The sequence below is a fragment of the Mytilus trossulus genome, chromosome 9 (genome assembly GCF_036588685.1).
Source record: "Mytilus trossulus isolate FHL-02 chromosome 9, PNRI_Mtr1.1.1.hap1, whole genome shotgun sequence".
NCBI classification, from domain to species: domain Eukaryota; kingdom Metazoa; phylum Mollusca; class Bivalvia; order Mytilida; family Mytilidae; genus Mytilus; species Mytilus trossulus.
The window spans coordinates 12,552,141-12,578,152 of record NC_086381.1 but is presented as its reverse complement, the minus strand read 5'-3'; the positions used below and the strand labels follow the sequence as shown (position 1 = coordinate 12,578,152).

General features: G+C 30.6%; 1 protein-coding gene across 1 annotated transcript; it reads right to left on the bottom strand.

The window, feature by feature from the left end:
- Positions 1 to 244: 244 nt before the first annotated feature.
- LOC134685139 (uncharacterized) lies at positions 245 to 23,432 on the bottom strand. Its single transcript, XM_063544607.1, has 8 exons — positions 23,181 to 23,432; positions 15,234 to 15,394; positions 14,697 to 14,873; positions 13,269 to 13,418; positions 12,220 to 12,409; positions 10,342 to 10,433; positions 8,164 to 8,274; positions 245 to 7,194 (listed from the first exon to the last, which is right to left on the bottom strand). The coding sequence occupies exons 1-8, from the start codon at positions 23,323 to 23,325 to the stop codon at positions 6,988 to 6,990; spliced, it is 1,233 nt and encodes a 410-aa protein (XP_063400677.1). The 5' UTR covers positions 23,326 to 23,432; the 3' UTR covers positions 245 to 6,987.
- Between the last annotated feature and the right edge of the window lie 2,580 nt (positions 23,433 to 26,012).

Here is a 26,012-nt window from a genome sequence, read left to right as displayed (position 1 = left end):
TTTGTGTGTGGTCCGTGTGATTTTTGGAGTTCAGCATTATTGAAATAGAACAAAATACAGTAAAAAAAATTGTCTTCACTAGTGCTTCATTCATTGTGTGGCCACTAATGAAAAAGGGAGAACAAACTTCCAGACATGTTGGGGGTAACATCATAATGCTTCCATTAGGGAGATATGTCATCATGAAAATTGCAAGAAATATCAACTATTTAGTGTGATTGATTTCATAAAAAAGAATACAAAATATTTTTTTTCAGATTTATTTAAATTGTATAACAACTACTGTAAAAATAACAATAAATAAGATACAGTTTCTAATGAGTTGGTCAGATTCAATGGGCACATTACATAAATATTATGCATTGTAATAGGATTATTTCTGGAACTTTTGAGTATTAAAACAATACAAAACCTTGAAACTGTATTATAAAATATACCAAAGTTGGTACATGTATAAAGAACAACATTTCTCAATGCAAATAATACAACACATTTGATTTTTAATTGCATGGATAGCTTCAGTGTTCAAGCCGATCAAATTCGCTGTTAAATATTCCTAATTTTAAATCCTTACATCATGAGAAATAAGCTGGTCTGTCTGTTCACAATTATAATGCAGACCAAAAATGCAGTAAGTCATTTATCTTTATCATAACAAACTAAATTATTTTAATGAAATGTCCTTCACTTTAAGAGTCAATCATGATTTAGTTTGTTAACACAACAAAATGCAAACTTTTAACATTAAACTGCAGCAATCATGAACTTTAGAGGCTGAAAATGTAGAAAAGTATGACTTAAGATATTGTGTTAAAAACACCAGGCACAATTTAATTATAAAGCTATTTATAGTCGATTCTTCTTAAACAAATTGGAAAGAAGAATATCTTATTATTTGGAATGTTAAAGCTACATAACTTACATAAACACATTATAACTTCATTATAACTTTTGCAAAAAAAAAGCAACCAAACAAGTGAGAGTTCTATAAACGTACTATCTATGATTTTTTTTAACTTAAAACCTATCTATGCATTTAAGATAAACAAGATCTTCAATTTTAAAACATTCTATTTCAGAATGGAGAATACTTTATGTACAAAATAAAAATATATTCTATGGTAATATCTTCATACAATAAAAAATCTAATAATCTGAAAAAATAAATAAAAACAAGAATACAACTTTGCACAAGTGCCAATGTTACTTTAAAATTGTTCATATAATTCATAGAATCCATCCAAACATTTTATTGCAGTCATTGGATTAATTTTTTTTCACATTTTCTCTAATAGTGATACAGTTATAAGATTTATGTATTACAGGTAAAATGTGAACATCCAAAAAAAAAATGACTGCAAAAAGAACTGTAAATCAGGTTAGAGATTTATAATAATTTAGCAGCAATGCTCCAAACTCCAAATGATTTATACAACAGAAGACAGACAGACAAGCTGATTACTATATATTGGCATTCCGGTCATTTAATTGAAAAGGTGTCATGCCTTTATTTATGGAACAGCTGAGCATTACATTTAAACATGAATATTTTGCAATGAAAAGATGAAATTGCAACAATTAAGATGCATAAAGGAATAAGATGATTGGTCCCAAAATGGTAAATAAATATTTCCTGTAAAAATACAAATCTTCCTATAATTTTAAATTGAGTAACATCAATGTACAGATCTATATGTTTAAAAACAAAACAAAAGACCAGGTTAGACCTTTCCTTTGCTGTTTTCCTGTATTGAAAAGTTGTGGAGCTGGAGTCATAATTTTTTTAACTACATAATTGTTCGGTTTTTTTTTTAAGGTTTTTTTCATTTAAATCAATACAGAGAACTAAAATTAAAAACAATTTAAGTTGTGATACAGATTAGTTTTCTTTGAAAGAGTTGGTAATACTGTGAAAGTACTCTAATTCTTGGGTATCAATTTTCGTGATTTGAGCAATATTAACATGTTCATGGGTTTTTAATTTCGTGGATTTAAGTTGTCTAAAAAAAAAAGACAAATGAAAGCCTTTAGAAACAAAGGTTACAAATAGTCTGGATTGAGGAAATTTCAAAGTAAACAATGACCAGTGTAAATGGTAGTTATAACACTAATTAACCCATAATAAAGTGATCAACAGGTCAAAGCCATTCAAAGGTGTTAATTAGGCAATACACATGTCACCTAAAGGAAACAGTAACATAAGCAAATGCTATAAACGTACCTTGATTTGTCAAATAATTCTTATCAAAATCAAGCCCAGCATGAAATTATAATTTCCCATATGTACAAGAACTATGAGGATGTAAAATGAACACTTTATCATACTAGCATATCAATACTGGAAATCTGACTTTCATCAATCAAAAGTATTTTTTAAGAGAATAAAACACCAAAAGTAGTACAGTTTAGGTTATTTAAGATTAAATTGGTATAATCCTGCATGCGGTTGTAGTTATGTGACTGCTATTAAAGTATTATCAGATTTGGCGTTATTCAATATATTCTCTAGATCATATCATTAGTCAAACCTACCAATGGGGATCTTAATTTCCATGTCTTGATGTGTACAATGGTTGTTTTATTTCGTTGGACACTTATTTTCGTGGATAAAGTCATCCATGAAAACCACAAAAATGGATACCCAACGAATAAAAGTTTACAAAGCCCTTATGGCATATTTGACATTACAGAGAGGTTATCTGACAGATAGCCCTTCATAATGCTCTTTATAATCTTAACCTTGATCAATTGAAACTATATAGCGAAGAAACGAGTCAAACAACCAATTGATCAACTCAAAACAATATGGGTCATTACTCTGGTGCTCTAAAAGGTTTACAAGCTCTGCTCAATTAGTGAAGATTGGTATTACAAGTTTTTGTTAGCAAAACAATACTTTTAAACATATTTTTCTAAAATACACTGGACGGATGGAATGAGTGCAAAATTAAATGCCAGTGACTAGAAACTACAGAAAAATAATGGATAACAAATAATAAAAATAACATAAAAAGGAACCAATAAGGCCACAGTAAAGAATATCATTAAATATTGCAAAAAAACAAGTCTAAAGTATAAATCTGAAAATATGATTAAACTAATAAAAACAATGTAGTGCTACTGAATATAAAATATTGTTAACAGCTAATAGTATGTTAAAACATAATGTACTGTTAGCATTATATAACCCTTCCTTACAAAATCTGCTTTGCTTTGAGAAGATTTTTTTTTATATTTATGCATAAATTGGAAGAAACACATTTGTCTACCAAAATGTTTTAAAAACTTTTTTTCCACTAATTCAGTAAATGTGCAATGGGTGCAAACTAATCCAAATCTGAAACAAGAATGTGTCCATAGTACACGGATGCCCCACTCGCACTATAACTTTCCATGTTCAGTGGACCGTGAAATTGGGGTCAATACTTTAATTTGAAATTAAATTTAGAAAGATCATATCATGGGGAACATGTATACTAAGTTTCAAGTTGATTGGACTTTAACTTCATCAAAAACTACCTTGACCAAAAGCTTTAACCTGAGCTTCGCACTATCAATTTATATGTTCACTGGACCATGAAATTGGGGTCAAAACTATAATTTGGCATTAAAATTAGAAAGATCATATCATAGGGAACATGTGCAGTAAGTTTCAAGTTGATTAAACTTCAACTTCATCAAAAACTACCTTGACTAAAAACTTTAACCTGAGCAGGACAAACGGACGCACAGACAGACGAACGGAGGCACAGACCAGAAAAACATAATGCCCCTCTACTATCATAGGTGGGGCATAAAAATGGCAACTTCTGTTTTTGATTTAAGAGACCTTTGAAGTCCTACAGAAAAGCACATTGATATAATATACATTAATAACAATTTGTTAAATCATTTTATAGAGGTTGGAGAGTTTGAATACATGCTGATTTGAAATCTTTGAACACAATATAGAGTACAAAAAAATAATGCCTTTAAAATGTAAAATTAAATTTAAATATGAAAATAAGGAGATAATAATCCATCAGAGGCCTAATGACTGAGATGTCAACAACAACAACTAATGCATATAAGATAAAAGTAATTAAATTCTGGTAAAATATCTTTCTGTCATGAGAAACACATTTTAAGAAATGTCACATATAATCAGAAATAAAAAGTTAAAATGGGTTGACGAAAAAAATCATTTAAGCACCATGATCCATGCAACTTTTCTAATGAAAACAAAATCAAATTCAAATACTTGAAAATTAAATAAATGGTGTATTCTATATAATGTAATGAAGTTTACTTCAATTGTTTCTCTGACAATTTTAGCACAGGTGGAAAAAGATTAATGCCTTTTCTCAACAATGTGTTTAATCATGTTCACCTCGTTGTTGACCTCATGAGTGTGAAAATTTGAATAGTTTTGGGTAGATGAGACCATTAAAATACCCCATGTACACAGAGCAAACAAGAATGTGTCCAAAGTACACGGATGCCCCACTTGCACTATCCTTTTCCATGTTCCATGGACCGTGAAATTGGGTAATAATCTAATTTGGCATTAAAATATGAAAGGTTATATCATAGGGAACATGTGTACTAAGTTTCAAGTTGATTGGACTTCAATTTTATCAAAAACTACCTTGACCAAAAACTTTAACCTGACATTCCCACTTTCATTTTCTATGTTCAGTGGGCCGTGAAATTGGGGTCAAAAGTCTCATTTGGCTTTAAAATTAAAAAGATCACATCATAAGCAACAAGTGTATTAAGTTTCAAGTTGATTGGACTTCAGCTTCATCAAAAACTACCTTGACCAAAAACTTTAACCTGAAATTCCCACTTTCATTTTCTATGTTCAGTGGACCGTAAAATTGGGGTCAAAAGTCTAATTTGGCTTTAAAATTAGAAAGATCATATCATAAGCAACAAGTGTATTAAGTTTCAAGTTGATTGGACTTCAGCTTCATCAAAAACTACCTTGACCAAAAACTTTAACCTGAAATTCCCATTTTCATTTTCTATGTTCAGTGGACCGTGAAATTGGGATCAAAAGTCTAATTTGGCTATAAAATTAGAAAGATCATATCATAAGCAACAAGTGTATTAAGTTTCAAGTTGATTGGACTTCAGCTTCATCAAAAACTACCTTGACCAAAAACTTTAACCTGAAATGGGACGAACAAAACGCACAGACGGAGGCACAGACGAAAGAACGAACAGAGGCACAGACCAGAAAACATAATGCCCCTCTACTATCGTAGGTGGGGCATAAAAATATAACATATTAGTCAACTAAATATTCTTCAACAATGAGAATGAATGAAAAAATATACCAAAGCCTCAAATAAATGTATAATAATTTGTCCAAAACAAGCATAATATATATCAATTACTGATTACAAAATCAGTAAGAACAAAACAAATAAAATAATGAAGAATATCATATCTGGTTTCCTCTTATACTATTAAATGTGACAGGGATATAAAATAAACTTAAGGTGGCTCGTGGGTACAAAAATTTTAGCAAAAAATTAAACCTTTATTTTTTCATTACAAATTTTATTTATTACACTATTAGTTGTTACTCTATGAAATGGTACAAAAAACAACCCCAAAAAAATAATTTGGTTTGGCCCCAGATGACTTTAAAAATTGAAAAAGCTCCAAATTATCTCCCTTTGGTACCAAAATGCAATTTTTTGGCCTTAAATTTGAAATATCTTTTTAACTCATCGGTGACCTATATTTTTTATTATTGTTTTCAAATAAGCTGTACATAAACTAAATAATTGTAAAATTAAGCGATTTCTTATATTAGGTTAATTTTTTATTTCGATATTTCCTCTTTTTCTCCTATTAGTTCAACAGAAAAAAGGACACTAACAAAAATGTATACTTCTTCCTGAGGCAGATTTTAGCTTAAATGAACGGTGACCCCATTTTTTTATTTCATTTTTCTTTTAAGTATATGATAATGTTCATTTATGAAAAAATATAGCGAAATCCTATATTAGAAAAAAAAATTCATTTATACCCAGGAGCCCCCTTAAACCACTAACATGTTCCTTTTTCAAACGTTACTGGCCATCAACAGAAACTACAAGCTACAAAACAAAAAATCTGGCTGCCATTCATACGGATCAAGTGCAGTGAGAGTATAACATTACTTCTAATAAAATTAGGAAGTTAGTAATATGATACAGCTTTTCAAATAGAATCGAAGAACCACTCTGCACTCATGTCATGGTCACTGTTTTTTCATTCAAAGTTGCAAAACTAAGGAAGAGACCATGCTGAGTTTTTAAACATTGAAGAGCCATGAACAATCATACCACACATTGTTAACAGACAAAAATTTATCAAATTCAAAAGATTATGAGTCATAAGATATATAAATCTACAACAAATCAAAAAAAAATAACAAATGTACAATGCCCCTATTAGTTCATCAGTTATTACACCAATCCGTCTCTAACATTCTTTTCCTTAATTCTAAATGTAGGAATATAATCTGGGTGTTGTAACCTACAAAAATGATACAACAATATAGCTTGTTTGATTTTTGAAAATAAATAACTGAGGTGATGGTATGAAACATATCCATAACCTAGAGAATTTTCCAGGCATACAATTTAATTTTAACTAAAGCTTGTTAATGAAAAATTGACAATCTTGAAAGTAATAAAAAAACACCTGCATAGACAATATATTATTCAATATAATATACACTTTAGCTTATTCTATTTATAGCCTACTATTTCTTCATTTGACAGTAATGCTACATTGCCAATTCATAATTTAAAAGTCATATAATATAAATTCTAATTCTAGATTTCTAGTTTTTCTTCTTAATTCTATTCTGTGGATTTCTTTAGAAAAAAATAGCTTACAAGTAAAAATTTGCATGTCCAAAAAAAATATTATTTGATATAAAACTGTCCCAATAACCAAGTATTGCCATTATCTATAAAAGATAAAACTGAAGCATTAAATACAATATCAAATATCTCTTGCCGATCTCATCACACTGACAATCCAATGACATAGAATGATGGGTGTATCGTCAGGGAAGAGACACAGTTCATTTTCTGTAGAGGCTATAGCCTTCAGATGAGTAGGCTTCACTTTCCCAGGATGAATCAGCGGTACAAACTTAGTCAGTTCATATGAACCAAAGTCCTGAAATACTATCTTTTTCTTATACTCCTGAAAAGTAAATTATAGTTAAAAAGTAACATTCCTATTCACATAAACCTGTTAATATTTTAGTAGATTTTTTTGTATGATTTAACCTGGATTTCTATTTACAGATATGGCAATATTGATTTATTTATAAATGGGAACATTGGACATAGTTTTATATAACTACTTCCAAATATGATTGTGTATATTTTATATAGATTTTTTGGAAATGAGACAGTGTCAAGTGATGGCAATACCTCATACTGGGCATTCAGGTTAAGTAACCACAAACAAATAACCTCATCTGACCTGAAGATAAGCATATAACTCACTGCAAACTTTAATACTTCATGTTTATATATTAAACAAAACACAGCATAAAATAATATCAGGAAATACACATGGTATCATTAAATTATGTGTGAATTAGTGGGTCTCTTCTTAAGGTTATATTGAAAAAAACTAGTCAGAAAGATGACTGTTCAAGTGTTAAGTGCATACAAATGGTCTCAAATCATGAAAATTCTAAAGGATAAAAAATAAATTTTATTCAATTAGTGAATCAACAGAATTTTTTTCATGAGATTTCATACTTTAACAAGAAATTAGAATCCTGTGAATATAGTCATGTTTTATTCCTTTTATATTTCACATTTAAAGTTGTGTTTGATAGATTTATGTGTCACACCCTTATAGAGATAATCAATAGAGATATAGTCGACCTGTTTTTATTTTACATGACAGTATTACATGAACTCAGAACTTGATAGATGAAAAATTCTCATACAGCTGTTGCTTCATCCATGTCATCCTCATGTGATTTTTATAAATTTATTCTCTTTTCAACATATCATAACGAAGACTTATTTCTAAAATAAAGAATTCCCTATTTCTTTTTGTCAGCTTTTTAGCTTTTTATTTTTGTTTGTTTGTGATTTTACCATTTTAACTTTCTGGTCTGACATGGTTATTTTTCAATTTCCATTCTCTTACCTCAGTTAAAGTGTCTTTTTGTATACAGGTACCTGAGCAATCAATATTGTATACTTTCTTTATAGGGTCTGTTGTGTCTAATAATTTAACAAATACTTTTATCAACTTTTCCTGAAATATAAAGGATCTTATATTCAATATGTATAATTGAGGACACTTATCTACACAATTGACTGCTTATCCTGGACATTCTGAAATTGAGAATTACAATTCAATGCTTTCATACTAACATCAACTACATATTTTAACTCCTTTATAAACATCTGATGTAAAGACCTTGATTTATAAATTCTTTTTCCCTATGTTTTTTAAAATGGTTAATTTTAATGTTATTGTTGGCATACAGCATCATATGAATACAAACAGATAAATTCATTACATTGTTATACTTCTTTGACTGGTTTTAAAGTCATTAACTTATTTATGACTGGCCTCTTAGTCATTATATTGTTATACTTCTTTGACTGGTTTTAAAGTCATTAACTTATGACTGGCCTCTTAGTCATTACACTGTTATATTTTGACTGGTTTTAAAGTCATTAACTTATGACTGGCCTCTTAGTCATTACACTGTTATATTTTGACTGGTTTTAAAGTCATTAACTTATGACTGGCCTCTAAGTCATTACACTGTTAAACTTCTTTGACTGGTTTTAAAGTCATTAACTTATGACTGGCCTCTTAGTCATTACACTGTTATATTTTGACTGGTTTTAAAGTCATTAACTTATGACTGGCCTCTAAGTCATTACACTGTTAAACTTCTTTGACTGGTTTTAAAGTCATTAACTTATGACTGGCCTCTTAGTCATTACACTGTTATATTTTGACTGGTTTTAAAGTCATTAACTTATGACTGGCCTCTAAGTCATTACACTGTTAAACTTCTTTGACTGGTTTTAAAGTCATTAACTTATGACTGGCCTCTAAGTCATTACACTGTTAAACTTCTTTGACTGGTTTTAAAGTCATTAACTTATGACTGGCCTCTAAGTCATTACACTGTTAAACTTCTTTGACTGGTTTTAAAGTCATTAACTTATGACTGGCCTCTAAGTCATTACACTGTTATATTTTGACTGGTTTTAAAGTCATTAACTTATGACTGGCCTCTAAGTCATTACACTGTTAAATTTTGACTGGTTTTAAAGTCATTAACTTATGACTGGCCTCTAAGTCATTACACTGTTATATTTCTGAATTAGGCTGATTCGGTTTTTTTAAGTTTAAAATATAAATATCAGTCTGATGATTAAATATATTGTATTCTAACATGACCTCTTTCAAACGCTTTGAGTACACACCGGTGGTAAAATATAAATATATTGCTAGGGCTGTTTCTATTGTAGTCCAACGTCATACGTATTTTAATGAATGAGCTACTCGACGTCATATAACAACGACGTCAGAATATAAACATTTTACGGGAAAATACACACTTGTGAAAACAAAAATCATCACAACAAGAAAACATAAACAAATGATGCTAACATGTGATATAAGCCTTTTTTTTTTTAAACATATAAGACATTTGAGGTAATTATCATTAAATTCATCCAAAACTATTTAAATACATTATTGTAAACAGTTTAAGCATGTCACTTATTCAGTTTGTTCCATTCTTTTACGAGAATTGAATGGTGCGTTTATTTATGGGAACGGCAAATATCAGCCTCCACCTAGAACACTTTGATCCAAAAGAATTGCCGTATTTGTCCTATTAGAATCGAAATAATTCATGGGGGCTTGAATATATCTATATTTTACCACAGGTTTTCCCTTTATGCCAATATTTTACCCCTCGCTATCGCTCAGGGTAAAATATTTGTCATAAAGGGCCAACCCGTGGTAAAATCACGATATATTCAAGCCCCCATGAATTATTTCTTAATTAATCTTTAAAAAAACCCATAAAAAAACAGATGGACACTGACAAAAACCTGTATCATTTGATGTATTGAAATATTTTTTTTAACATCTTATTTCATATAATTTGTATATATCACTATTAATATTCACAAATCATCAGACTTATAGTTATATCCGATTTTTGAGGTACCATCATTTCGAGGTAATCTGATTTATAATAAGTTTGCTGGCGGTTAGTTTTCCTATCCAGTCCTACCTATCATGGCATGAATCTCCTTTAAACTTTGCATATAATATTTCAATACTTACTGCAGGCTGACCAAGGTCAATGGGTAAATCTTTGATACAAATTCTATCTATGTTATATCTATCTATCTCAAGCTTTACACAGTCATCTTCAGCTGATAATACAAATGAAATATAGAAGCTAATGAGTTAGTATTCACAATACAGCAACTTTTATATGTGACCTAAACATCACTCACATAAAGATTTATATTTATTTTAATATTTATTATGAATATGTCACCTTTTAAATAATAGAACCTTTCCTAAATTTGAACACTCAAGGTAAAGAAACTGTTGACATAGATAGTCTTGCCTGTTTGTGTGGCAGAGTCATATTTGATTGATATATCAAATATGATATTGATGATATTAATTTTATTGGAGTGTTTGATAGTTTGGTTATTCATTATTTCTATTTCTAGTACTATTGTTCTAGTATCATTCTCTTTTCCCTTTGGTGAACCTCTTTTCTTTCATATCATTTTGGAGGGAAAATTCTAACCTTTTGATTGGTCAATCTTTAGGCCAAAGGTCTTACTATATGTTTTCATTGTTTCTGGTAGATTTATACTGCAGACATTTTGGAATATAGTGAAAATTACCTGCTTGTTATATTCAATTCTGACATTGATGATATTTGTATTATAATTCTTGGATTCTCAATATTCTTATATTCAGGTCAGTTGATTAACCTTATTTCTAATTAACAAACTAATAGTATGTCATTTTAATACTTTGTGAAAGGATTCATTGTATGTATTGAATGGAGGAATATTTGGAGTATGAAAGAGTAAAAGATTCAATCATTTTATAAAAACACAGAGTCATATTAAACATTTTAATATAAAACATTATAGTACTTTAAATATTCAATGATAAAGTTACAATAAAAGTGAAAGACAGATAAATTTGGTATTTGAATAATACAGAACTCTGAAACTACATATTTTAGATGTAGTTGTATATTTTATTAAATTGGTGAAATAGTCCTGCCACTGGACTTATGAATGTTATATTTGTATTTATTCAGGATATGGATTGATACCTTGTCAAGTTGTTAAATGAGTAGTGCTCAGATTTTAATGTACACAGCACTGTGATACTCCAGCTAGTACACTGACCTTTGTACCATATACATGGTAAGCATTGTGTTCTATGTTGTTTATTTGTAATGTCTGTACTGTCTATGTTTTATTCAAGTAATTGTCTGTTTATGTGAAGTGTAGTTTATGTAATATCTTTATGTTGGTCAGAATTTGTATACTTTGTATACAAATATATTTATAAAATGGACAACTCATTTATAGATTTGAGATGTATATAATTATTAATTATTATGAGATACATATGAATAATGTATTGGAAAGTTAACCAAAGAGTTAGATTTGAGTGCTTTTAGGATTTATTTCAGTATATAGATATCTAAAGGAATAAATATGAATTGTAGTTATTCCCCTTTGCCCATATGTTATATGTACTGTCTTGTCATGTGAATATTTATTATTTGTTATTATATGTTGTAGGGTCTTAAATATTGTGTATTAAAAGAACAGAACCCTAGAATAGTTTTCGTTGTATTTGACCAGAAAATACCCCGTTACATTTGTAAGTTTCAAAGTCAATAGACCATGATCATGATGATTGAAGGTTAGGAGATAGTCAAATAATCTCAATGGAAATGAAATGTCCTAAAGCTTATAGATCTGCATACCAGATATCATTGACTTAACATTAATTCCCCTTACATTGACTTGACCATAGACTACAACGGTAGTCAACTTTCTGTTTGAAAGATTTCCTAAATTTGGACACTAAGCAATTTTCAATCTATATTTCAGTATTTAATTTTTTTTATCCAGCAATATAATATATCTAAAAACATGAAGAAAATCTACTTACTAAATGTGAATAAGATGACATTGTCAATTTTTCTAGTAAAACTTATATTCAATTCAGAGAAGAACTCCACTACTTTTTCCCATAAATCATCTGCGTTTCCAGTACTCATATCTAATGTTGCTAGTCTGCCAGTTTTGGTAAACAGGTCAATAAATGGTTTGACTGCGTTTGTAAATAATGTTGCTCTTTTCTAAAATGTAATTAGAATACAATGCATTATTTCTTAACAAAATGTCTTGGTATATGTTCCTAGTTTTTAAGTTGCCAGACATAATATTTTCATATTGGGGCCTTTTGTAGCAGACTATATGGTATAGGTATTTTTCATTGTTGAAGGCAGTATGGTTTTCTATAATTGCTAGCATCCACTTCATTTAAATTTTGGTGGATAATTGTCTTATTGGCGACCATACCAAAAATTGGTAAAAAAAAAACATCAACAGATCATCAAAGTGAAATTATATCTTATACTCTTTTACAAAAAATATAATTGTAAAGAAAACTCTGGGTAGTGTTGTTATAACAATGCAGACTTGCCATAGTCATATTTTTGCCCAGGACAACCATATTGCAATGATATGGTAATAAGTTTATTAGAAAACAGACATGTAATAATATACAATTATTATGTTTTAATATACAAATATATCACAACACAGATTGACAAAACAAATACAGATAAGGTTAATCAGATGTACATCATTAAGAGATATGAGGTTTTTCAACACCCATCAATATTAAACATCTATAAAGAAGTGCTCATTCTATATTGGATCAATATCGCAATCATAAAATTGTAAACAAAAAATTGCTGTGATATTAGACATAGTGCTGATTTTGAGAGCAGAGAACCTTTAATTAAAGTTGTAATAAACTTTGACAGAGATATGACTTACATTTGTAATTTTAATGGTATAATGCAAATGTTGAAATTATAATGGCAAACTTTTGTTTGGCACATATATATGGTAATTGTTTTTAACAATCAGCTGATCAAACCATCACAAAGTTTAAACTGACTCTAAGGGCATAATTAAGGTTAACCTTACAGAAGTTCTAGTAACATCAGCTTCATCTGTCTGAGCAGCTCCTTCCTTTCCTTTTGGGGTTGCTGTCGGGTGTTTTGCACATTCAGCCACAGCTTTCTTTACAAACTTTTCTTGGGATATTAACATGTAGAAGGCAAATGATACAGGATACTGAAATGAATTGAAAATTCAAAACTTAAACAAAGTAGATTTCAAGATGTCTTTATACTGTCAACATTATTTTAAATATTTTCTCTTTCTACTTAATGTAAAAGTGTTACAGAAACTTATGTGGGAGCAAACAAGACTACTACTGACTGAAATTAATGAAAATATTCTGGAATTAAATATCAAATTTAGTATGTTTTCTGCACCAATGGAACTTGTTGACACCTGACAAATTGAAGGGAATCCCTGAATTGAATACTGTTGATTCGTGTTTTACCTTCAATGTATGCAAGTTAACTGAAAAAAGCAACAAAATCCCAATGTGGAAAGAGTTTCAACTTGTCTTTCTTTCCTATCTTCAATATATATCCAAAATGAGTACACAAGCAGGCTTAACTGTTAAACAGGAACTGCTTATTTTCTAGACGACTCATTCATTTTAATGAAACTTAATTATCATTTTCAAACTCATTTCAAAGTGTCTGTGGTTTGTTTTAATGAGAAAGTAATTTTTATATAATGATTTTTGATGGTCAAATTTGTAGGCTTGTCAATCATTGCCAATCTATCACTCTTCTACTTCCCTAAACAATTTCATTGTACGTTTCAAAGATGTTTAAATGTTGTAACATTTTTTTTTTATTTATGCAAACAAATGTATTTTAAATTTTAGTTTCCAGGTTTCCAGTAAACATGGTAAAATATAAACAATCCAATTACTCAATCCAATTAGCCATTGATTATTCTTTTTAAACAGACATGAACTCCTATAAGTATTTTCTTTGTAGTTCTTTCATCTTGCATGGTTCTTCATTACTATTTATTGATCCAGAGATCTTAACTTGAGTCTTTAATTATTTGCCATTATTTTTAAGTGATTAGAGGACATTTATGGAAAATAATCATTTGATCTAACTTTCTTGAATCACTGCAATATTGATGTTCAAAGGAAAATATGTATATAATCTCATTATTAATGTGGACATGAAGACTGTTCTTTTGTTATATCAAACCAACATAATTTGCTCTGTCTAACTGCTAATGGTTCTAACTATGTATTGTCTAATGAATTTGTTTACATACGATTATTGTTGAACTTTAACAGTATTTCTAAGGAATAAACACAAAAGACATTATCTGAACAAGGTATAAAAGTTACTTGAAGTTTTAAAATATGACAAATGCTTTAAACAAACTTTAGTATCTTTACTTGATTTTCTATGCTACAAGTAAAATGCAGTATGCAAGTTTTCATGTGACTTTTTCATTCAAAATAATTACCTTGTCCTCAAAAAATCGAAATTCATGATTACAATCTTTAACGAATGTAGAAACCATCTGCATATATTTCAAATTGGGCATCCAATCCACCAATACGGGCTTGTCCTTTTCCATGTCACTCAAAGCCTTGGCAACCCACTTCAATACAACGTCTAGTCTGAGTAGTTCTGGTTGTGCCTACAGATCATGAATCCATAAAGATGGGTTAGCACAATGAATCATGTACAAATAACACACAACTCACCATTTATGTCTCTTCTTTACAAAAATAAAAACATTCAAAATATTTATAGAACACATACTTCAGTCTATCAATGTACTGTCATCCAATGTATGAAGACCAATATGTGCTTCAGACAGAGAAAAGACGAAAAAGTTCGGATTTCTAAGGTACTATTAACTGACTTATGGTTTCATTAAAGAAAGTAAATTTAATCATATCAATTAATTACTATACTCTTTAAGGTTGAAAATTTTATCAATATATCAACAGGGTACAATGTATAAGTAGTTTTTTATCAATAAGTTGTGACTTACTTTGATGAGTTGTTGAACTTGTGCTGTAAGACGAGAGGGGTCAGGTTCTTCTATCTTCTTTGCCAGTTCTTCCAATATTATATTTTCAACATTAAGAGTATTGAAGCCAAACACTTGAGCTATGTTGTAAACCATTTTTCCCTTTTTGGAACCAGGCCCACCTGAAAGCAAAAAATAACACAAAGGATAAGCCTCTGAATAAGAGGTAGTATGGTAATGGTACCTATTCATGTTAACGAGAAAGGAATCTCTAATCTAAAACACAGACTAAAAAGTTCCAATTAAAAAGTATGGATTATCCATCAGGCATCACCTTGTAGTTATGACAAAGGGTACACCAAAACGTATATTCAAGTAACGAGTTTTATTACACCCACTGTATAAATGTACATTTAGGATAGTTTTAAATGAAATTGTCCTTGAAATAAATTATCTTATCTAAATACAAGATGAGCTATAATTAGCCTATTGTTGCTCACTAATGATACCCCACCATAAGTATTCAGTAAACTGAAGGATGTGAAACAGCACTGTATTTTATAGCAGACTCACGTGAAGATTGATACTGAATTTCAGATATGGCCCTTGTGTATTAAAATACATGTTTATAAGTATAGTTAGCAATAAATGTGAAAATGCATCGAAGTAAAAGCATACTCGCATAAATCTTGCTACCAAATAACAGAAAGCTCTGTATTGTGGTTCTGGAGAAAAGTGTGAGAAACTGGCAGACAAATGGCAGAGGTAAATCAGTATACTAACTCCACCCAATCCTTTGAAGCTGAAGTAAGAGGTACTAGCGATTCCCTGGCACTAGCAGGGATTATGGACATGATGGAGGGGTTTATAATTACAGAGTGTGTGAGCATGATCACTATACAACCCATACTAACTCCTCCCAATCCTTTGAAGCTGAAGTAAGAGGTACTAGCGATTCCCTGGCACTAGCAGGGATTATGGACATGATGGAGGGGTTTATAATTACAGAGTGTGTGAGCATGATCACTAATACAACCCATACTTCACAAAGCATGGGGAATATACATATCTGTAACAACTGATTAAAGTATAGGTAGTGAATATCAATTTATGTTCAATTAGTTTTCAAAGGACTAGGGGCTATAAGGGCCAAAAATGGCCCCACCCCCAAATTCCATTTAATTTGTCATGTTGTAAGTTTATACCATAGACCTTCTGAAAATAATCGAATTTTGGGTCTAGCTTGTTTATTCTGTTGCCTAGCAACCACTAAAATGGCGGAGTTAAACTCATCAAATATGATTATTATACAGCTTAAATATATCTATATTTGAAATTGAACCTGTTTAGCATGTAGTGAACTTAACACTTGCACACTATTTAAATATTACATAATTAATTGCACTTTTTTGCCAATTCACTGTTGTTTCTCCCTAGCAACATATCTGGGCCCATGGCAACCGCGATTTGTTTTCTATTTACAAGATTTACTTTTAAATATATTGAAACAGAAAGGCAATTTAAGATGTAAATTGTAAAAAGAAACAAACTCCAAGGTAAATATTAAGGGGGAAAGCAATATTGAAACACCAACAAACAAAACAAAACACCGGGTATTGCTGATATATACAAATTGTGCATCTGATGCTGGATGGGGTCTCACTTATCAGCGACAAGAAGAATAATATAAAAACAAGACACATTTAGCGCTTAGAAATCTTAATATTGATTATCTTAAATAAAAAGATACAGACACATGCATTAAAGGGTGTTTTCAAAAGTCAGTGTATTTCAATCACAGTAGTTATGTGTCCGGAAGGGGTTGGGGTTGAAGGGGGCACTTCTATTTACACCTTTTTAAGCTTGAATAAGTGAAAAGTTGAGAAAACTATCAGATATATATAATATAACTTTTTTTCCTACGCAATTTATGAAAAGGTATATATTTTTAAAATGTAAAACTGGGTAAGGTGACAAAACAGCGGCACCCCCTTTTAAACATGTTATTTTTGCGATCTCAAACCCCCTCTCCCTTTACCTCTAGGCAAAGTAGAAAAAAATCAAACACACAATACAAACAGTAAAATTTACTTAAAAAAAGTCTGAGTCTGATGTCAGATTCAACTACCTTGACCAAACACTTAAACCTGAAGCGAGACACAAGGACAATCGGACGAACAGACTGACATACGCACGGACGAACAGACGCATAGACCAGAAAACATAATGCCCACAAATGGGGCTTAACAACAAAGCCGGGTCACATTTTAAAATTTACACTTCATTTTTACGCATGATTATAAAACTATTCAAAACGTAACCTTTAAAAAGGTAAAAGACATATAGTATGCTTACAGACTTCAGGCTCTTGTTTCTATGCATGGAAAGGTCAATTATCCATATAGTACACTAGTAATTTTGGGGCCCTTTATAGCTTGTTGTTCGGTGTGAGCCAAGGCTCCGTGTTGAAGGCCGTACTTTAACCTATAATGGTTTACTTTTTAAATTGTTATTTGGATGGAGAGTTGTCTTATTGGCACTCACACCACATCTTCCTATATCTATTTGCAAATTTACAGATCTTACATTGTTGGGTTGATGTTTAAACGAGTTGTGTATACATAATGTACACAGCCATGTATCACCATCACTGCTGGTGATCCAATGAATAAATCTGTTGTAGAGTTGTCACAGGCTCAGGCATACTTATATAATAATATATACATGTTTATACGGATATATGGATAGACTACCTTAGGCCGTTTCCGTTGTTTTACCATCAAATTTTATTAGTGTTGTCAAATCGTACACTTTTGCCTAACCGGTTACTCGGATAATTGTTCGACCGATTAACCTGTTAACCGGTAATTTAAGTTGATATTTGAACTGACTAAAGGTCCCGCCCCGAACTCTAATTAATTTTATGTTTTTAGGACTAACACGGCAATCAATATACTGGACAATTGATCTGTCAAACTAATTACCACGACGACAATCGTTAAATAAAACATAACTATTTAATGATTTTCAACACAATTTTTTATCAAATCTATCAAAATTGAAAAAAGTTCGGTTAACCGGTTAGCGTTTTTGGGTTTTCGGTATTCAGTCGTTCGACCGATTAACCGGTTAACTGGTTAACCGTTGACAACACTAAATTTCATAAAACATGTTCTCTATGCACATTACCCACAAAGACACATCCAATTGGAATATAAGTAGTTTCATTTTCGAAATAAATCTCGTGTTTCTCGCCAATTATGGAAATTTAAGTAAAATACCACCCCCCACTTTTCGTTACATAAATCATGGATCTGACCCTAATACCAGAGAGAGAAGATTGCCCCATTCAAACAACAAATTTTGAATTTATAATTAGCAAAAACACCAGAAATGTACAGATTTTGTTATATTGAAGGTCTATCTAAAATTTCATAATTAAAAAAATTGTCCTCAAAGTTGTTATTGACTCCCTTACACATGAAGTCTATTGCTGTCGGATTTTTTAAAGAAATTTAACTAAATAAACTTACGGAAATATAATTCGGAATACACTTTACATTCATAAACAAAAAATAATAAGTTTCTATAGGTATAAGAATGTATAAACTAAACTTTTTCAGATGAAAAGGTCCAATTTGGACGGCAAATTTCAGCTTTTTATTGCTCCGCTTGGCTATGAAAAATATAAAATAAACTATCGCACCAACCTTGCACCAAAAAGATTTTTTATCCGAAGTTTGATATGTATGAACTTGTCAAAATGTTAAAATTTCTAATTGGTGCAAGCATGGTGCGGTGGTCAAAATTTAAAACAAAATTCAAATTTTCGGTATTTTTGCTTATTTTCCCAATTATGACGTCATTTGCACCTACCATTGTGACGTCATTGAACCTTTTTTAGTTAAATAAAAACATTTTTTTTAAATCATTTACTCATATTCTAATAATTTATGGAGAAAAATCTGCTCTGTTAGAATTTTTATTATCTTGTAAATCTGGGGCCATTTTAGGCCATTAAAGCCCCTACTCCTTTGTTATTAAACTTTGAGTTTTTATGATTAATTAAATCTTAGAAAAACAAATAAAATCATGTATAACGAATTTTTAAAGTTCATATAATTTCTTTTTCAAATAATGTGAAAACACTTATTGATATTCACAAACAATTCTGATAAAATTTCTATTAAGTTTTTAAAATATATGTTAGTTTTGTAACAATTTACACAATAATTATTCCATTTGTTCGCTAAAAGTAGTCTGAATAAACTTAAGTATCTAACAAATGAAGAATAGACCAATCTGAACCATGAAAACAAACAGTAGTATATTAACATGTACATGTATATTTAAAGGTTTGTAAATATTTGATTATTCCCTGTATTTACACTTCAGATTTATATTTGCTTTTCTTACATGTTTGTCTTAAAAATGATTACTGTTACACAAACATGTCCTTAAGGAGACATAAATAACTCCTTCCTATTACAATGAAGGGTTATTATCAATTTGCAATAACCTACAGACCCTTTATCATGTTTATAAATATAATGCAGTTTAACAATATTATATTTCTGATTACTATGCCTTATGCTTCACTAAAAGCCTACACAAAATCACTAAACTGAAATTAACAGAAAGTAAAGAGAGAAAGGATTGTGTATTGAGTTAGATTAATCAAGCCTATCTTGAACAGTAATATTATTATGAATCAATGTTTTCTCACGACATTGCATAAAGTATTGATTGATATTTGATTTTTTAGAAAGAAATCTCTGTTAACCTGCATCATATTCTTGATTGTATACTATCATGACTCTACTCATCCATTAGACCATTTAAATCTCTATTTAATCAAACCATGTTACTTATATAGTCAACACACTCTCACTGTAATATCCAAAGATCAATTTCCTGCTTTTTCATGGTGTCAGAAACAAAAATTAAATCCTTGAAGGCGAAGCATATATATTTTAATTTTTTTTAACTGTCATGTCATTTAATATTATATTCAATGCATTAAATCCCATAGTTTCTATAAATTTTACAGAATGCTGTGTTGAAGTAGAGACAATCTACTAATGGGACTGGTCACTTATAAAAATGTCTCTACAAATGTGCAGACAGAACTGTGCCGTCACTGATGTCACATAACTCCATAAAAAAACATTTCACATTCATAGTGTTCTTTATAAGTATATGTTCAAGTTCAAAAAGTAACATTTTTATGAAATTTTATACATTTTTTCATCATTTTACTTTTAGATTTTTATTTACATACATGACATATATATAGACCTTTGAACTTTTGAGACATTTTGTTATAAATTTTGTGTTTGATAAGTACCACATTTTGCACATCTGGAATGTTCTTCAAATGAGATTTCTCAGTCTAACAATTTAACATTCTTTTAAAATCTAATATTTTTTGTCTGACATGTTAAGCATGTTAAATGGCTATCCATCAGATTTGTTTGATTTAAAAAAAAAAATACAAAAAATAACTTCTAGATTCTTATATATATCAAAGACACTAAACTAAGTTAATTGTTTGGTGCTTGCTTAATACGGGAGGCGTAGTTATTAAGCCAATAGTGACCCATCATGTTAGGAAAGACTGTCCCTGGTTGAAGCTGTGAAATGTTAGTTTTGTCACTTTGAAGAGATTTTCAGTCAAATTGAGGGCAGATGATCAGTTTCACATTCATTATCCGATTGTCATTTTTGTGATTTTCATATTTGTTATAGATTGAGATAAGAAATTTGAAAAATCCTTCAGTCTTTCCACATAATTTTATGTAGAAAGCGCTATTGTATATGTTCTAGTTATTTTTTTTTCTTCTTCTGCTTAATTTCAAAACGTGTTTTGTAGTTTTGCAAGATTTCGCTTAGATTTTTTGCATATGATATGGAACAGCTATTGAGCTTTTGAGACTGACCCTGTTTAGTTGAAGACTTTTTAATTTGTAAGAGTTATCTGCCCAAACACCGTTTTCTTTGTGGTGACATGTCCTTGGTATCAGAAAAGAAAGTGGAAAATTTATTTTTTTGAATTTCTCGCTATATCATTCATGTCCTTAGGATTTTATTTCCAATTTTGAAGAAACATACGAAGACTCCATTTGAGAGTTATTTCCCCTAATGTATTTGTAATAAGTGATATGTATTTTGTTACTGGTAACCATAAGTGATAGAGACCTAGGGTTTGTTGACTGAGGTCCTTTGTCCAAAGAATAGAAAATTAGGTCAAGGTCATATTCTAAATTTTGACTTTTCCTTGTTCCAATATTTCCTCTGTCACTTTTAGATATACATATAAGAACTAGTGCAAAATGTTTGCCCAATTATGATTAAGATAGGATACATTTGGTCTGAAAAATCCAATGACATCTTAAAAGAGTTATTGCATCTGAAATGATTGAATTAAAGGTTAATTGATAATTACTCCATTGAACTTGGTAAAGGTAAAGCCATATAGGGTCTTTTGCAAACTGTTGGTTCCCATGCGATCTTGAAAAATATCAACCGGAAGTGACCTTGAGTAAACCCTCAGAGTAAACCAGAAGTATTAATTTCATGGAAATTGGAAAAGTACCCTGTACATGTAGAAACTTAATATTTTTTAAATATGTCATGCATGTATACATAATTTATGTACCAATCACTTTAAGTTACTTATACTATACCAAAAGTTCCCAATATATCCCATATTACAGAAAAATGTATATAGAAATCAAATATTTATGGAATCAGTGTAAATAAAGCTATCATGAGAGACAGTCAGTGACATTTATTAACCGAAGGTTGGCAATTATCTTCCTTATAACAGGCAAAAAATATAGACACATTTATTTATTGATTCAGTATGAAAAAACTTATGCTTGGACATCAAAATTATCCTTGAGAAGTTGAGTAAACCAAAAGTAGCTTCTCATCAATGATTTATAAAATTGATGTGGGAAGACCTTCAATTGTTCTCTGAACAATAAATTCTAATTCTAATATGGGTTTCTTATTTGGTTTTGGTCTAATTCCATAGAACATGAAGTGCATGATTGATGCTAAAATCAGAAAAATACTAGATCCTATAAGATTTTGGCTTCATCAAATCAAAATCGTGAAAATGTCTTGTCAGTTTGCTTCGGGGTACAAAAGTTCAAAATTTTCATATTAGTATCACAATAATTATCCCTTGCCATTTACTATATATGTTCATTTTTATATGACCAAAAGTCATACCATGAAAAGGATTTTTTTCTTAAATAAAACAACCTTAGACTAGTGACAATGTTGCATTCCACCACTGAAAATGATCTTGGATCATGTGAAGTGGGTCTCATCGGGGTCTAAGACTAAGCATGACGCGTGATTGAGGTTTGTTTGTAAGTGTGACATGTGAAAGTCAAATTATTGTTCTGTGAAAACGGGAAATGACGTCTAGCGGGACACCATTAATTACAAAAAAATGAGAATTGCCTACGTAAATAGAGTAAGCGGGATACAGGAATTTGACTAAACGGTAAGAGCGGGATCCCGGATTAGAACCTCCCATGAGACCCCTGTAAAGGTCAGGATTATATAGTTCAAACCCAATAAAAGGTAGGACAGTAGTGGATATTTGAAAGGATTTTTCTTTCGCTAATTGAATAACATCATCTCGAGTGAATGAAGCTGATATTTTAATTTTTTTCTATCAAAAACAGAGCCAATTTTACGTGACAGCGACTATTTTGCAACAGTGTCATTTCTCACAACTGTTAGATGGGAATCATGTGTTAAATTAAGGCATACAAGTGTATATGTAAATAAAAAAACTGAGAAAAGTGCATGGAACTGAAAATCTTGAAGTAGAAACCAATATTTAAAGATGACCAGCGCAGTTAATCAATATAGAAAGCACGATATTCCTTTAACAGTCTTTTAAGGGGTGGTAACGTAGTCGATATTTTTGATATTACAATCACCTACCGAACACAAATATTAATCTTGGATTTGAATCCTTCAGCTTAACATTTTCTCCTATTTCCAAATTGACCACAGGTTTTGCAAAGATTGAAGTTTTTCGATTCCCATGCTCAGCCTTTGGGCTATCTGTACTCCCGCCACATCCCATGTCAGTCTGATTTATTATGCACCATTTCCTTTTAGTATATTATTTCAATGAAAATTATATATTGTTTGTCACTTGCGTCGACTGCTAGGGTAAATGTCAGTGCGCAATCATTTAACGCATTTTCCGTTGGGAATATGCATTTTTCGCCCTTTTTCAATCTCGTCCCTATACTTGCTGCATTCAAAAATTCGACAGCAGGCTTTTCTTTTGATGTTTGTTGCCAAGGACCTCAATACTGCTAATTTTGAAGTATTGAAATAAAATAACCACTTTCCTTTTGCTCAATAACAATGAAAAATATGGGTTTCAGTCAATTGATAATAAAGGAATTCAAAAGTCAGTTAACAAGAAAGAAAAAAAAAACTGAGTGATAAAATATGCCAAGCCCGCTACCCCACTTTTTTGTTGGTAAAATTTGTTTGCTTATACATGTACATGTTCAAAAAAATCACTGATGACAGACTTGAGGGACCCGGGTCCCCATATGGTTAGTCAGTGGGCCCTCCTTATGAAAAATTTTCAGGATCCTACACTGTAAATATTGACTAAATTAATTCATGTTTTAAATGTTTAACTATAAGTTAACGTATATACACAAGTTCTTACTGCTCAAAACGTGACTGAAAACAGCATTATTCTAGTATTGGTCCGACAGTTACATGGAAATTCAATTTAATCTGACTGCTGATTTCATGTCGTTCGGCGCATTGCCGGACAGAACATTGCAGAGAGAGAGCAAAATCGGACGTTTTAGCGCCAAAGTAAAACCCATTATAGCACAAGATTTTAAAAAAAAAACTTTTTTCATCGAGAAGTGCATTTATAAGTGCTCTATCAGAGACAGGATATGTGAAAAATAAGCAGAGTATAAATAAATGTAATATTTTATTACAATACAGCCACATGCAGGTACTTGTTTACCCCTCTATACCTTATACAATTTTTTTCATAAAATGGAGAAAGAACTGTAACCATTCCTCCTTCGCTTAATCTGTCTTAGATTAAGGTGTATATTCATCTTTAATTCTTATTTTGATATAGTGTTGCATGCAATTTGATTATGGTATCGAGAACAACGTAGATCAGTATGGTTCAACAACATTTATTTCGCTGGAATGAACCAAAATTGAAATGCAAACAACGTAAAAATCAGTACAGCATACTTTAAAGGTGGCTCGGGTCTATTCGAAGTTTCTGTCAGAACTGCCGTATTTTGTTATTTTAATATTTACAGCGAGTAAATTAAAATGGTCGAAAATAAAAATAGGAGGTCCCGGACCATTTAAGCTAAAAAAAGAACCTACACATTTTTTTTTTAACAGGTACCGTATACATGTAGGAGGGACCATTTTTCAATGAAATGATCAGGAAAATTGAGACAATCGAGGTGTTGACATATTTTTATCGGAATATAAAAAGACCCAGTTTGTGACAATTGGTCCCAAACTGTAATATAAAAAGCTGAAAAATAGCTTCAAAGAATAAGCAAATAAAAGATATAGGTCACCGGTAAAGAAAACAAATATTTTGCATTAAAACGGCCGAAAATGTTGTCGGGAAAATGGTAAAATTAGGTGAAATGTCATTTTAAGCCTTTCACTGATACACATTATCACGCTAATAATTTTTAGTAACAAAATAACCATTATTGCATTTTTAATCAATCTAAATATTAAAAAAAAAATAGTGAATTTACGACATAAACTTTTCAAGTCCATTGTAATTCCTGCGTGAATTTATGCGATAGTCCCGATCTTCCTCAAGTATTTCGAGTCTTATTCAAACGCAAAATTGACCTTAGGAAATACACGTTTGAATGTTTCCAACCAAGAACAACCAACGGAATAATTTTTCGCTAAAATGGGATATTATGTCTGCGCTAAGATGTCTCGCAGTATAGTTCAAGGATGTTCGTTAAAATGTCCTGCGCCCATTTACTCGCCCAGAGTGAACGATTGAACCGTCGCCCGGTATATTTCATGTGTAGTTTTCAGTGGTGGCTGTGGCTCGGGACATTTTAGCGCCGGCTATTAGTTGAGTTTCAGGTTTTGAATATTTGTCTTATTTGTTTTACAAATAATATCTAAACTATTGGCGAGTGCTCATATTATTAGTAATTTATTAAGCAAATACATGCAGTGTAAGTGGATATGAATGTGATATGTGTTCAAATGAGACAACTATCCACCAAATTCCAAATTGGTCAATTTGTTTGTGGCGCTAAAACCTCTATAATTACCAGGATGACACACATCGTAACTTCGAAAAAAACTCTTGCAGTCTTAATAGGTGACAAGGGCCAGAGTCATACAAGGAATAAAGAAACATTTAAAAGGTGTCGTAGTTATCATGGTTATATCGCTGCACAAAATTTTGGTTCAGCATAATTCTAAACGAGTGACTTTAGACTTATAAATTGAAACTTTTCTTACGTTAATTTTAACTCTCATTGATATCGTCATAAATAACTTATATACTGTTACCATCTGAAGACCTTAAACCGTCTTTGTGAAAATTAATGTTCATTAAAGGTATTTTGTATATATTAATATCCCTTTAAATAACACTGTTTTTATATTTTAAAACAATTTGACAGTTGAAAATTAAATTATTTTAAATAGAATGTTTAAAATATAATTTCTGTATTCGCTAATCTAAATATGTTTGTTACGCCATATATTCATTAA